At 35.5% G+C, this 12,295-nt stretch overlaps 3 protein-coding genes across 6 annotated transcripts in view; all 3 read left to right on the top strand.

Moving 5' to 3' along the window:
- Positions 1-126: 126 nt before the first annotated feature.
- On the top strand, positions 127-5,667 carry LOC107007640 (probable histone-arginine methyltransferase CARM1). The gene is made up of 11 exons (XM_015206333.2): positions 127-283; positions 385-483; positions 675-744; positions 1,126-1,222; positions 1,843-1,897; positions 2,677-2,760; positions 3,613-3,690; positions 4,069-4,172; positions 4,258-4,430; positions 4,532-4,659; positions 5,361-5,667. The coding sequence occupies exons 2-11, from the start codon at positions 424-426 to the stop codon at positions 5,439-5,441; spliced, it is 930 nt and encodes a 309-aa protein (XP_015061819.1). The 5' UTR covers positions 127-283; positions 385-423; the 3' UTR covers positions 5,442-5,667.
- Positions 5,668-5,966: 299 nt separating this feature from the next.
- On the top strand, positions 5,967-7,522 carry LOC107007639 (F-box/kelch-repeat protein At3g06240). Its single transcript, XM_015206331.2, has one exon. The coding sequence runs from the start codon at positions 6,065-6,067 to the stop codon at positions 7,172-7,174; it is 1,110 nt and encodes a 369-aa protein (XP_015061817.1). The 5' UTR covers positions 5,967-6,064; the 3' UTR covers positions 7,175-7,522.
- Positions 7,523-7,935: 413 nt separating this feature from the next.
- The window catches only part of LOC107007635 (kinesin-like protein KIN-13A), an 8,319-nt gene continuing 3,959 nt past the window's right edge, over positions 7,936-12,295 (top strand). Inside the window, exons 1-9 of one of the 4 annotated variants that reach the window (XM_015206328.2) lie at positions 7,936-8,063; positions 8,162-8,238; positions 8,757-8,854; positions 8,974-9,195; positions 9,784-10,005; positions 10,789-10,968; positions 11,641-11,745; positions 11,895-11,972; positions 12,123-12,204. In XM_015206328.2, the coding sequence (XP_015061814.1) occupies positions 9,013-9,195; positions 9,784-10,005; positions 10,789-10,968; positions 11,641-11,745; positions 11,895-11,972; positions 12,123-12,204 (850 nt within the window). In that variant the 5' untranslated portion in view covers positions 7,936-8,063; positions 8,162-8,238; positions 8,757-8,854; positions 8,974-9,012. Of the gene's footprint in view, positions 8,064-8,091; positions 8,239-8,756; positions 8,855-8,960; positions 9,196-9,783; positions 10,006-10,788; positions 10,969-11,640; positions 11,746-11,894; positions 11,973-12,122; positions 12,205-12,295 lie in introns of those variants that run through there. The other 3 variants (XM_015206325.2, XM_015206327.2, XM_015206326.2) reach the window with 3 other exon arrangements.

Raw genomic sequence — 12,295 nt, 5'->3', positions numbered from 1 at the left:
GAGTCCGACTCTCGGATTCGCATCCGTCTCGGATACTCGCACCCGAGTCCGAGCAACTTAGGTGCTGTCTTGTATTTCTCCTAGAATGTTATTGAACTCCTCCTTTTTGCATTTCTGAAGGATCGAATGGCTGAATCCCATTATGGAGAGTTTGACTTGACATATTTAAAAACTTGCAGGAACCTATTATTCTGCTGTAATTGAGAACCGTGCTGATTTTCTTGGTTGCATAGTGGTTGATGTTGGTGCTGGTAGTGGCATTTTGTCATTATTTGCAGCTCAGGTGATCTGTTTGTATCAATGCATTTTTGAAGTTATTCTAATATTTACCAAGTATCTTTTCTTTTTCTTGCCTCTCTTCACATCCAAAAAAATCCCTCATAGGCTGGTGCAAAGCATGTATATGCCATAGAGGCTTCTGAAATGGCCGACTATGCAAGACAACTTATTGCTGGAAATCCATCACTAAATGACAGAATTACAGTAAGTGTTCTTTTACCTGTTTAAGCTGACCCCACTTTGTACAGGACTGAGGTGTCGTCGATTGATTGATTGTTCTTTGGCCTTCTTCGGCCTCTTTTTTAATGATTTCCAACATATTTATATAATATCTTGGCAGTTCTTCTTATGTTTTTTTTTTTTTTGGTTTTAATGTTTCATGTATGGATTTTTAGGTAATCAAAGGAAAGGTCGAAGATGTAGAGTTACCTGAGAAAGCTGATATTTTAATCTCTGAGCCAATGGGTAAGCTTGTCTAGTTAGTTTTATTTTTAATTCGTTTGATTGATCATGTTAACTTCTGAGATGGAGCATTCTGTATACTTTTGGGCATACTGCAAGTTTGTTAGAACTTTAGGTTATATTTATTATTTCGGAAGCTTATAAGATAAGCTTGCTGTTATCAAGAACCTATACTACAAAGATAGAAAATATATGAAAGATCAAGATAACAATAACAGATTTTTGTTGAGCTCTCTTTTCAGTTTCAAGCAGAAAATAAGTTTGCAATCTTCCAATATAGGGTAGAATGTGTTGATCGAGAATAGCAGAACTCCATGAATAGAATATTCAAAAAAGACATGCTTAAACCTGCTGAGTGAGTAATACAGTGCCTATACCTTACAGGTACCCTGTTAGTTAATGAAAGAATGTTGGAGTCTTATGTGATTGCAAGAGACCGATTTCTTGTTCAAAATGGAAAAATGTTTCCTGGCGTTGGAAGGTAATTTTGTTTTTTAACTCAAGCACATTGAGTCTTGCCGTGTCACATCGATGACGATGTCTGCAATTTTCTTATAAGGTTTTGTTTTTCAGTCATTTACTTGTTTTTATCCCTTCAAATGTCTCTGTCATGCCAAAAATATGAAACTGCTATTCTTCATTGTTTTTTTTGCCTTACTATCTTATGTTCTTTCATATTGGGTGTGCTGTTTATTTTAGAATAAAACATGAAATTGATACTATTGTTAAATATAATTGTGAGTTACATTGGTAATGGTTTTCTGGTTCATCTTGACCAAGTAGTGTTGCTTGTTCCTTAGATGGATTAGCTTAGGAGGTTGGAGGTTAGTATAACTATTTCCCCTGTTTTCTTTGATTTCTACCCCTCTCGTGCATGTTTGCCTGATTACTCAATACTCAATAGTATTTGGGCTGAATCTAACTTATATTTCCTACCCTTCTTTATGGTTGCATTTACATATTTCTACATGAATTCCATCAAGTGTCTTGAGCATGCATTACATAAACTTGCATACAACCGTTCTATTATTTTCCTTCATCTGTTTTGTCTTGGAAATGACATTCTTATCTTTTTGCTTACATTTCCTTTTACTCTTGTAGAATACACATGGCACCATTTAGTGACGAATATTTGTATATGGAAATAGCAAATAAGGTATACAGTGGATCATATCACCTTTTCTTCTTGATCTTGGAGTTCGTTCTGTTCTAAAAATTAATCATTTCTTCTCTGGTGCCCTTCCAACCGAGAGAAAGAAAACCATGGTTCCTTCTCTTTAGGGAATGAAGGTTGATGGGTACTATGTTTCTGCCATATTAACGGTTTCAAATGGTTTAAAATGTCTGTTGAGGCACAGTAATAGTTGTTGTGGTGGATAGTATTTGTTTGTATATGGTGTTTCTAGAGAAGAATCTGAAAATTTTCTTTGATGCATTGTAGAATTCCTGTAACAAATCTTTTTGCATTTTGCCCATGAAAAACACTGATATTTTGTTCATCTTTTGCTCTTAAATGAATAAGACCTCAATTGCTAACGGAATATGTTATGAACTTCAGTGGCTAGGTAGAAAAAGGAGAACAAGAGAAACAAATTGAATGCCATCTAAAACCAGTGGACGAATTGAACTTTTGGTATTCAAGCTTCACAGACACCATGGATGTCTATTAGATCTTCATGTTTTTTTTTTACAAGAATCAATTATTCAGGCGAAGCTTATTGACAAAGATCTCATTGTCCAAAATCAGTATCCGTTTACCATTAGCATTTACCACTAACTTCTACAAATGTCTGATAGTTTGGACTTTGGCTTTATTTTGCTTTTATACACTTCGTGTCTTCCTTCTCGGTGATATGATTTACTGACCATTGTTTACATTTTTTTTTTCAATTGCGAGTCAATGTCTTAATACTGTTTTTATTCCTTGCGGTCTAGGCTACCTTTTGGCAGCAGCAAAACTACTTTGGGGTTGATTTGACACCATTGCACGGATCTGCTTACCAAGGATACTTTTCTCAGGTCAATATCCTCTATATTAGGAACTCTTGGATTGGCTTTAGTGACCATACTTGTCTTGTCCCTGAATACTTCACTTTGACTTGAACAGCACTTTTAGAGCTTTCTTGAATGTTCCATTTTCCTGTAGTGTGGAGTTCTCTTATTTATTAGTTACTTGTACTTTTAAATATGCTGTCTATCTAAAATATCCAATTGTATTATGGTATCTTCAGAATATGAGACTGTGTCTCAGTAGTGTTGCTTTTGTTTGATTTCCGTCTTTCTAGAATACCCACTCTACATGTGTCTGCTGGTCAGTTTGGAAGGAGAGAAACAGTAGATTTTTTGAGGGTTGAAAGGAAAATGTCTATAAAATGTATCATGAAGAAGTTTAAACTATTCAAGAGTGGACTTTTCTGATTATTTATGCTAGGTTACTACCCTTGTTAGAGAATAGTCCTACTAGGTTCTAACTTAATGTTTAAGATGTTTCTAACAAATAAATATGCTACATAAGACGTAAGAAAAAAACGTTGCCGAGGGGTATTATCTTGGTTCAATGCGAAGATATGGTAGGAGGTCTACTTATTTTGTTCTATTCACGATACTGAAATGGTGAACGGATTAATTGGTTATTCAAATGCAATAAACTAGTTGCATATAATGTAATAAGTTGGCCTCCAAGATGTAATAGATGTACTTTATTCAGGAAAAAGAATTGTAATAGACATACTTGTTAGCCAAAGAATTTGTGTATCTTTTGTGATTTTTAGTCCAAACTTGAAAATATAAGATAAAAGTTTTGGTCGAGGTATGCATGCTTCTGACTCGTACACTTTTTCATTCTCTTTGGATATTTTTGTCCTTTTGCAGCCAGTTGTTGATGCTTTTGATTCTAGGTTATTGGTAGCTCCTGCAGTGTCCCATGTGATAAACTTCAGTTCAGTGAAGGTATCAATCAACATTTTATTCTCTAGGATGTGAAAATGAAGTTGTTGAGTTCCTCATTCTTAGCAGGCCTTCTATTCCTTTTTTCCCCTTCCTTCTAATACAGGAAAAACACTATCCAGTAAAGGGTGGCGATGTTTGACAAAAATCACACTTCACTGACTCAAGGATCACCTGGTTAAAATATAAAGGAAATGAGCAAAATTTTTTGTTGGTGTTAATTAAGGAAGATTTAGCTGAAGTGAAATTACTCTTGACTGTGGGTTATCAGATCTGTTCAATGTCTAACACAAATTGTGGGCATTAAACTCTATACCAAAGTAGTTGTAAGTTGTAACATAACGTATCTATGAAATGATATTTCCTGCATCTATATTACAGGAAGAAGATCTATATGAAATTGACGTCCCGTTGAGGTTTCTCTCAACTGTTAGCACTAGAATTCATGGGCTGGCTTGCTGGTTTGATGTACTTTTTAATGGAAGGTGAACTTTTGTTGTCTTTCATCACCTTGGTTCTGGTACTTGGTCTTTTTGCTTTTGTTGCTAAATTGTTTCCCCCTTTCTGCAGCACTGTGCAAAGGTGGCTGACCACTGCTCCGGGTGCACCAACAACTCACTGGTATCAGCTTCGGTGTGTCTTACCACAACCACTTTATGTCATGCCAGGACAGGAGATAACTGGCCGGCTTCACCTAGTTGCCCACAAGGCACAAAGTTATACCATTTACCTAACATTGTCAGGTAGTTCTTTATTATGGTTATTTGCGACATGTCTATCATGCCTGTCAAGTCAAGATTGCTGATATTTCTTCAAGAATCTAACATGTCGTTAATTTGTATAGCTCTTGTTGGAGATATGCTCCAAACATCATCTGTTAAACTTGATCTGAAGGAACCATATTACCGGATGTCCCAGCCCCAGGCCTATTCAGCAGCACAGGATCAAAATCCTAGTCAGCTATTACAATCGGTACTGCAGATTTCATAATCACAATTTTCACTGTCTCACCCCCCCTTCTGCCCCCCTCCCACTAAGTTTTCTAGGTGCACATAAGCTTTTAGTGATATTTGAAATTATTTGAGGTGTAGAGATTCTTACTAAATTCTTTTGAACCTAAAAATAGCTATGTCGTGAACGAGCAGCCACCTTATTTACTTGGTCTGCAATGCCCCATCATGTACGATCCCAACTTTTTTCCTTTACAAAGTACATGATGATTCTTCTTGCCAATGGATGTCTGGACATTTGAATTCCGGAACTCTGCATGTTGTAATAGCATATTGAAGTTTGCGACTATCTTCTCTGAAAGCTTAAATTGTAGGTTGGCTTATAACTTATAAGCAGTGTTGTCAAAGGCGTGCTTAAAGTTCATTTAAACCTAAGGCTCAAAACACATTGAGCGCTTCACCTCACTTAATCTGCACTTCAATATTGGTATAGAGGCTCTAAGACAGTTTCCCTGCGAATGAGCGTTTCATGAAGAGAGGCAACACTTGAAACAATTGAAATTTCATTCCAGTTGTGCTTTCTCTCACTTGAGCCAAAGCTTTATTTGTGCTTTTGGACCTTAGAGGATCTTTTTTTTTGCTTTTAGCTTATAAACAAGGTTTCTTTGTTACCCTTATTACTGTTAGTGAGAGCTCAAGTTTACCTTTTTCTATCTTGAACAGGACATGCAATTTCCATCTCGAGATGACGACGGATCAATCCTAATGCAACCACCCTCCCCTAATGAGCTACATTCTCTCTGATATTAAAATCCAACTCCAAAGATGTGCATCGACGACGAGCTTTTGCATATGTGATGTGTTTGAATGTTTATGTTAGTCTAATTTCCATCAAGTACATCTCTTTCTATTAACAGCTGCAGACTCCAGTGTTGAATGCTTACAAATTAAACTCTGAAATGATATTAGTGGTGGCTATTTGACCTGTCCAGTAGTTATTTTACTCAACTGGTTCAGTTTTCCAATTTCACATAACCTTTGTGTGGGTTTCGCATTGTTAGCTATATTGCTCGGATTCTAAAAAAAAATGTCATAACTGCACTATCGATTGGATCTTTAAAAATTAACGTGTTTTTGGAGGATCTGATATGAGTGCAGTGTCATTTTGACATTGTTTTTTGTTTGTTGAGGATTCAAGCAACATAGGCCGAATATCGACATTATTTTCATATTCAAGAAAATATTTGAGCCTTTAATTAATAAATCTGGTTATTTGCAATTTTACAAAAATGAAAATGCTCGTATAGTCTGTGAACAACTTTAAGTTGTCCTTTTCAATGTACTACTAGTCGCAAAAACTGAAGAGAGTCAAGCCAAAACCTAGTCAACCATTTCTCACTCAAATCTTTTCAAAAGAACAAAAGAAAATGTCCATCTTCAATGGAGGTCATCTCCCTCAAGAACTCTTAATCAACATCTTCTGCAGATTACCTGCAAAATCCATAGGCCAATTAAGGTGTGTATCAAATCCATTAAATTCTTTACTCTCTAATAAACAATTCCTCAAAGCTCACTTCACTAGTAATATCCACTTTCAAGAACCTCAAAAACACATTCTTTTATCAAATTCCGGCTCTTTTCAAACTATAACCTTCGAAAACAATGGTGTTTTTTCAAATTCCATCAATATTAAGCTAACCCCAAGTGACCAATTTGTTGATATTTGTGGATCTTGTAATGGGTTGGTCTTGATTTTGAATAAAGATGACACTAAAGTTGTAATAAACCCCATAACCCTAGATTTCAAGAAAATCCCAAATTCCCCTTTTGCTCTTGATCCAATTGGTAGTTTTAGTATGTATGGATTTGGGTATGATTATGTTAATGATGACTATAAGATTGTTGTGATTTCTCGTTTTGACCATGATAATGAATATGAGCCTGATGTTTTAGACATGTTTATGGATATTTACTCATTAAAAGTTGGATCTTGGAAGAGGATTAAGAGTTCACCTTATGATCATGCTGTTCCTGAGCTTGCTTCTGGTGTTTTTGTGAATGGTGCTTTGCATTGGTTAGCTAGTAAAAAGCCAGATTATGTATCTGTTATTGGTGCTTTTGTGTTGAGTGATGAGGAGTTTGTTGAAGTTGTAGCTCCTAGTAGTCTTGATGAAGGTAAATTTGTGTTCAATAAACTTGTGGTGCTTAAAGGATGTCTTTGTATGGTTGTTGATTATCTAGAGGGTAATGGTAATAGAATTGATGTTTGGATGATGAAGGAGTATGGTGTGGAGGAATCTTGGACAAAGTTTTGTGTTGATGGAATTGATTTTTATGACTTTTTGAAACCTTTGTGTTTTATAAGAGATGATGAAGTTGTGGTGAATGTGGATGGGGAGAAGTTGATGGTGTATAATTTGGAAGAAGAGAGATCAAGGGACTTGGAAGTTGATGGAATTCTTGATAGGTTTGATAGTATTGGAACTTTTGTGGAGAGTTTGGTGTCTCCCATCGACCCTAACTTGTTTGAAATATAAGCGGTAAAACATCATACGTTCTTTCCATCTTAATCAGAAGTTTCATATTTGAGTCTTCAGAATGGAGTTTTTCTCAACATGCAGTACTAAGAACTCCATAATAAACTTTCAACAATATAAATCTGAATTAGTTGAACCGATGATTTGTTGACATTGAATGCTACAAGGGGAAAGAAAGTTGTGTTTGGATGTATTTTTGAATCAATCTAGATGTTTCATATTTTGTATATTGTACTACATTAGTAACATTTAATATTTTCTTTATATGTTTAAGAAATTTTAGTGGTGTCATCTACAAATTTATCACAAGGGGAATAATGTATATATAGCATGTTTTGCTTTGGAGTATTTTTAATCATTATATTTATTTTATATTATAATACAAAATAAAGTGAAATACACTTAATGTATCTCGATCTTTTGAGCTTCATCATGAACGAGATCTTTTATCTGAATTATCATCAAATGCTTTTAAAACACATCTTAATTATCTGTTGTCCACTTGGAAAAGACCAAAAATATAAAAAGAAAACATTTGAATCACTTTCTTATATCTATCTATATACCATATTAATTTCTTTTTTTTTTTGGAATTATCTTTTTCTTTAATCAAATGTCTTAGATAAAAAGTGTTTTATTCCTTTATGGTCTTATACGGTGTTTACTCGAAATTTAATCTAGACTTTATCGGACACTGAATAAAATATTTAAAATATATTACAAATGAATTCATAATCATTTGTAGGGGTATATAAGTCCATCAAAAAAATATTTCAAAATTTAGCCGTTCTATCTTTTTATTTTCAACTATATAAAATGGACACAATTTACAGACACAGATTATATATAAAAATTTAATACAGATATTATTTCTCTATCAGAAAAAAAGGTAGAAAAATATGTATTTGTATGATCATTTGCTTTATGCAATTTTCCTTCTTCGAATTCATAGAATTTAGCGATTAATTTTATCTACATTTCTCTCAGATCTGTTTCTGGAAAGTTCTGCAGGATCGCCGGCATCACCGGAATCGTCAGAATCGCCGGAATTACTTTATTTATAGGTACTGAAAATGTATTTGATTTTTTTTTGTTCGTGTTGATTTGTTTGTTTGTTTTTATGCTGTGAATTGATGTACTGTAGGCTTTAGAAGTTGTACTTTGTAATTTTGAGTTTTGTTTGTAGATCGCCAGAAAAGTACTGATAATGTTGATGATTCTATGTGTTAGATTTTTTGTTTCTTTTGCGTGGATTTGCTCGTTTGTATGTTATGTACGGTTGTACTGTAGGCATGCGGAGTTGTACTTTATAATTTTGATTTTACGATTCTACAATGCTTTTGGTTCTGTTCTGTGTGTTTGAGTTTTTATTCGCGTAGATTGGTTCATTTCTATGTTAGGAATAGTTCGTTGTATCGGATTTTGTGAAGTTATAGTTTGTGTGTTTGAATTCTCAAAACTCAAAAGTGCAAATGCAAAAGGTTCGGTATAATCATCTGTAGTATTATTCTATGATTCATTCTGAACTAGGAGATTTGGAGTGCTGAACTTCGAATCGTGAACACCTTTTTTTTGAATTTAGGTGGAAATCGATTGGTTTACGGTTGCTTTCAGCTTTGCTGGATTTACACGTGATAGCACGTGAATGTGCAGCTTTTGATTTCGACTTTTCTCCTCCCTGTAAGCACCCTGGATCATAATCTACAAGTTTTTTCTCTTTTTATTTTTTTTTTGTGATTGATAGCATAATTTTGATGTTTTTGAACTTTCCTGCTGTTGTTTAAAGTAGTGAATTACAGATTTTGAAATTGGCTCCACAACGCCGATCACAGCGCCACATGGGTGGTCAGACGCAGCAGAGCAATACAACGGCTACTGCTCTATATGATCACTCAGGCAATGCCGGCCCTGCTGGTGATGCTGGAGATGCCGTCATGGCGCGATGGCTTCAGTCTGCTGGATTACAGCATTTGGCATCTACTGGCGTGGATCAACGTCTGCTTCCGAACCTGCTTATGCAGGTTTGAAACCATACTTCATAACCACCTGTGTTTCCTGTTAATGTTTAATTAGAAGTTGTCATAAGCAAGGGGGGGTGTATGTTCTCCACTGACTCAGACTGGAAAACTATGTATATACAAGATTTTAAGTAAAACTTTAATCATGTGTATATTCAGATGTGCACTCATTGTCTTTAGATTTCACGCTGTGGTATTAGTCAAACTGAATAGTCCTTGTATGTCTTGCTGTAGTACCTGAGGGACTTTTTCTTTATTTGGTTTACCCCTCCCCCTAGTCTGGTTACATTGAACGCCTTGATATACAAACATTGCACATTGCTCCATTTCTCCACTTAATTCTAATTATATCTAACAACAATGGATTCCTCCTGAACTCCATTGGCCTTAGTTGCATTTCCGGCAACTGAGAATTCAGATCATGGAGTTCAATTTGCACAACAATATTTTGATCATTTTCTCTCCAATTCACCTGCCTTATCTTTCTTGTGGTTCTTTACCATGCGGGTTTTAGTATGTCTATCTTAGTTTTTGTTTGGATGTTGCACATTGAGTTTGTTAAGAGTTTTGAAGCCTGAATACTGTTTGAAGGGATACGGAGCACAGTCTATGGAAGAGAAACAAAGGCTTTTCAAATTGATGAGAAACCTGAACCTTAATGGCGAATCTGCTTCTGATCCATATACTCCAACAGCCCAAAGTCCAGGAGGGTTTGGATCATCGGATGACCTTTATTCTCCTGAGTTCAGAGGAGACTTCGGAGCTGGGCTGCTGGATCTTCATTCCATGGATGACACTGAACTCTTAACAGAGGTAAGGTTCTTGACCTATGTAGTACCTACTACCTAGTTCCTTCTCTACTCTAACTGAGAGAACATGGCTGGTCTACCCAGTCCCAGTGGAGCCTTCTCATCCTTTTTCAGTTAACTGTTTAACAGTAAATGAACTCTTAAGCATTCTTTTTGTTACTAATTGTACAAATAGATGTCACTGGGGGTCATCGTGTTCAGATAGATTGAGAGCTGTAATTATCTTATTAATTAGTATATTATATTTAACAGTGAAGTGTTCTAGTTTTAAGACTGGACTTTATGAGATGAGAAATACTGAATTTATGTCTGGAATTGGAAAAATTCTGAGATTTGGGTGGGTTGGTGGTGATGAGAGGGATTTAAAAGCTTTCCTTGTACTAATTGTGGAATAACTCACAGGTCATGGTTTTCTGCGTTTTGATGAAACCAAATGAGTTGGTTTTATCATTTGTATCCACTGAAATACACGTTCCTTCTGCTGGATAACAGATAACTAATCTTTTTCTTTTATATGTCTGATGGATAACTAGTCATATTTTGTGAAGATCCTTATTTGTGGATATTGTCCCTATTGTGCTTGAACTTTAAGAGGTTGTAGATCAGCTGTGTTCTCTATCATAGTCATCACTCTTATTTAGAATCAAGATCATTTCTAAACAGTTAGACGGATCCAAATCTTTCTCATACGCGAATACTAGGCCATGTGTCTTGTAATGTTTTTGACTTTCTTGTGATATAGAGAGGAATTTCTTCTTACTAATTCTCTGGCCTTATTTCATTTTAGCATGTAAATTCAGAACCATTTGAGGTGTCGCCTTTCATGCCGGGGGTAAACAGAGCATTTGATAGTGACAACGATCAACAGCAGAAAGCACAACCAGAGGCAGATGCTGCTGCAGGATTGTCCACAATTGAAAAAGAAAATAATGGGAGAGAAAACAATGTGGCAAAGATTAAAGTAGTGGTAAGTAGCTGGTTCAAATGCATGCATCTCTATTAGAAATGGGAAGATTTTTTGTCTTTGGTAGGTAGGAAATGATGAGATAATGATATCTATGTTCTCTTACTGGATTCTAATAATTATCATTCAATTACCATTACTTCAATTAATCTGGTAGTTTGCTCTATTACACCAACAAATGTTTTTTTACGTAAAGAGCATGTTTGAGTTTTCCTACAGAACCAACTTAATTGCTCATTCACTTCACATTGGTTAAACGTGATGTTATTTGAGGAGCCACTTCCTACAAAAGATTCTGAGGTTCTTGCAGCCTCCATTTATTTGAAATTGATATGCAGCACGAAATATAATTGCGTAGTATTTGGTAATTCAACTGCATGACTGTTTTATGGACATTTGCTAGATGTTACATTCATTGTTCAGTCAGTTTTCAATGAGTTCCACTTTACATAATACTTGGGAGTACTGGAAAATGACATTTCAGTCATATATTTTTATCCTTGTATGTTTCTAGCTAGTGATAAATATATGCCTGTTAGATTTATAAAAGATTGTCTCACTGCTTTTACTAATTTCTGTGCTTTGACTCCCTCTTTGCGCTTGTTTTCTGGTTGTTGAGATATCTGTTGGTTCTTGCTCTTTGCAATTTCCAAAGCTGACATTAGTGTTTGGCAGGTGCGCAAGAGACCTTTAAACAAGAAGGAAGTTGCTCGGAAAGAGGATGACATTGTCACTGTACCAGACAATGATAGTCTCACAGTCCATGAACCCAAACTTAAGGTCGAAAATTCATTTTCGCATAGAGTTTGATTTATGGATAATTGATGTTTGCTTTATAGGACTTATTTTTACCTCACTATTTTTCTTGGATACATCTAATTTGACCTTTCCATATTTGCGAGGAACTGATCTTTGGTTGTATTATGTAGGTGGACTTGACTGCTTATGTTGAGAAGCATGAGTTCTGTTTTGATGCTGTTCTGGATGAGTTTGTGACAAATGATCAGGTATCATTCATTACCTAAACAGAAGATTTATACCAAGGTTGTCTGAAAAATTTTCAAAACTGATTTGGACTACCTTCAACTTTATCTTTTCAACAGTAGATGATTTACCACCCAGTTTCTTGTAACTTTATCCCATATCCATTGTTGCAGGTTTATCGAGCCACTGTGGAACCAATTATCCCAACAATCTTTCAGCGCACAAAAGCTACTTGCTTCGCGTATGGCCAGACAGGTCTGCTGCATTTCTTCACATGGTTGATTCATTTTGTTACCGGATGCTGCTTACTATTATCTTCTCCTACGTAATTAATTGTCCCCCCCCC

The sequence above is a fragment of the Solanum pennellii genome, chromosome 12 (genome assembly GCF_001406875.1).
Source record: "Solanum pennellii chromosome 12, SPENNV200".
NCBI lineage: Eukaryota > Viridiplantae > Streptophyta > Magnoliopsida > Solanales > Solanaceae > Solanum > Solanum pennellii.
This window is presented reverse-complemented; position numbering and strand designations above follow the sequence as displayed.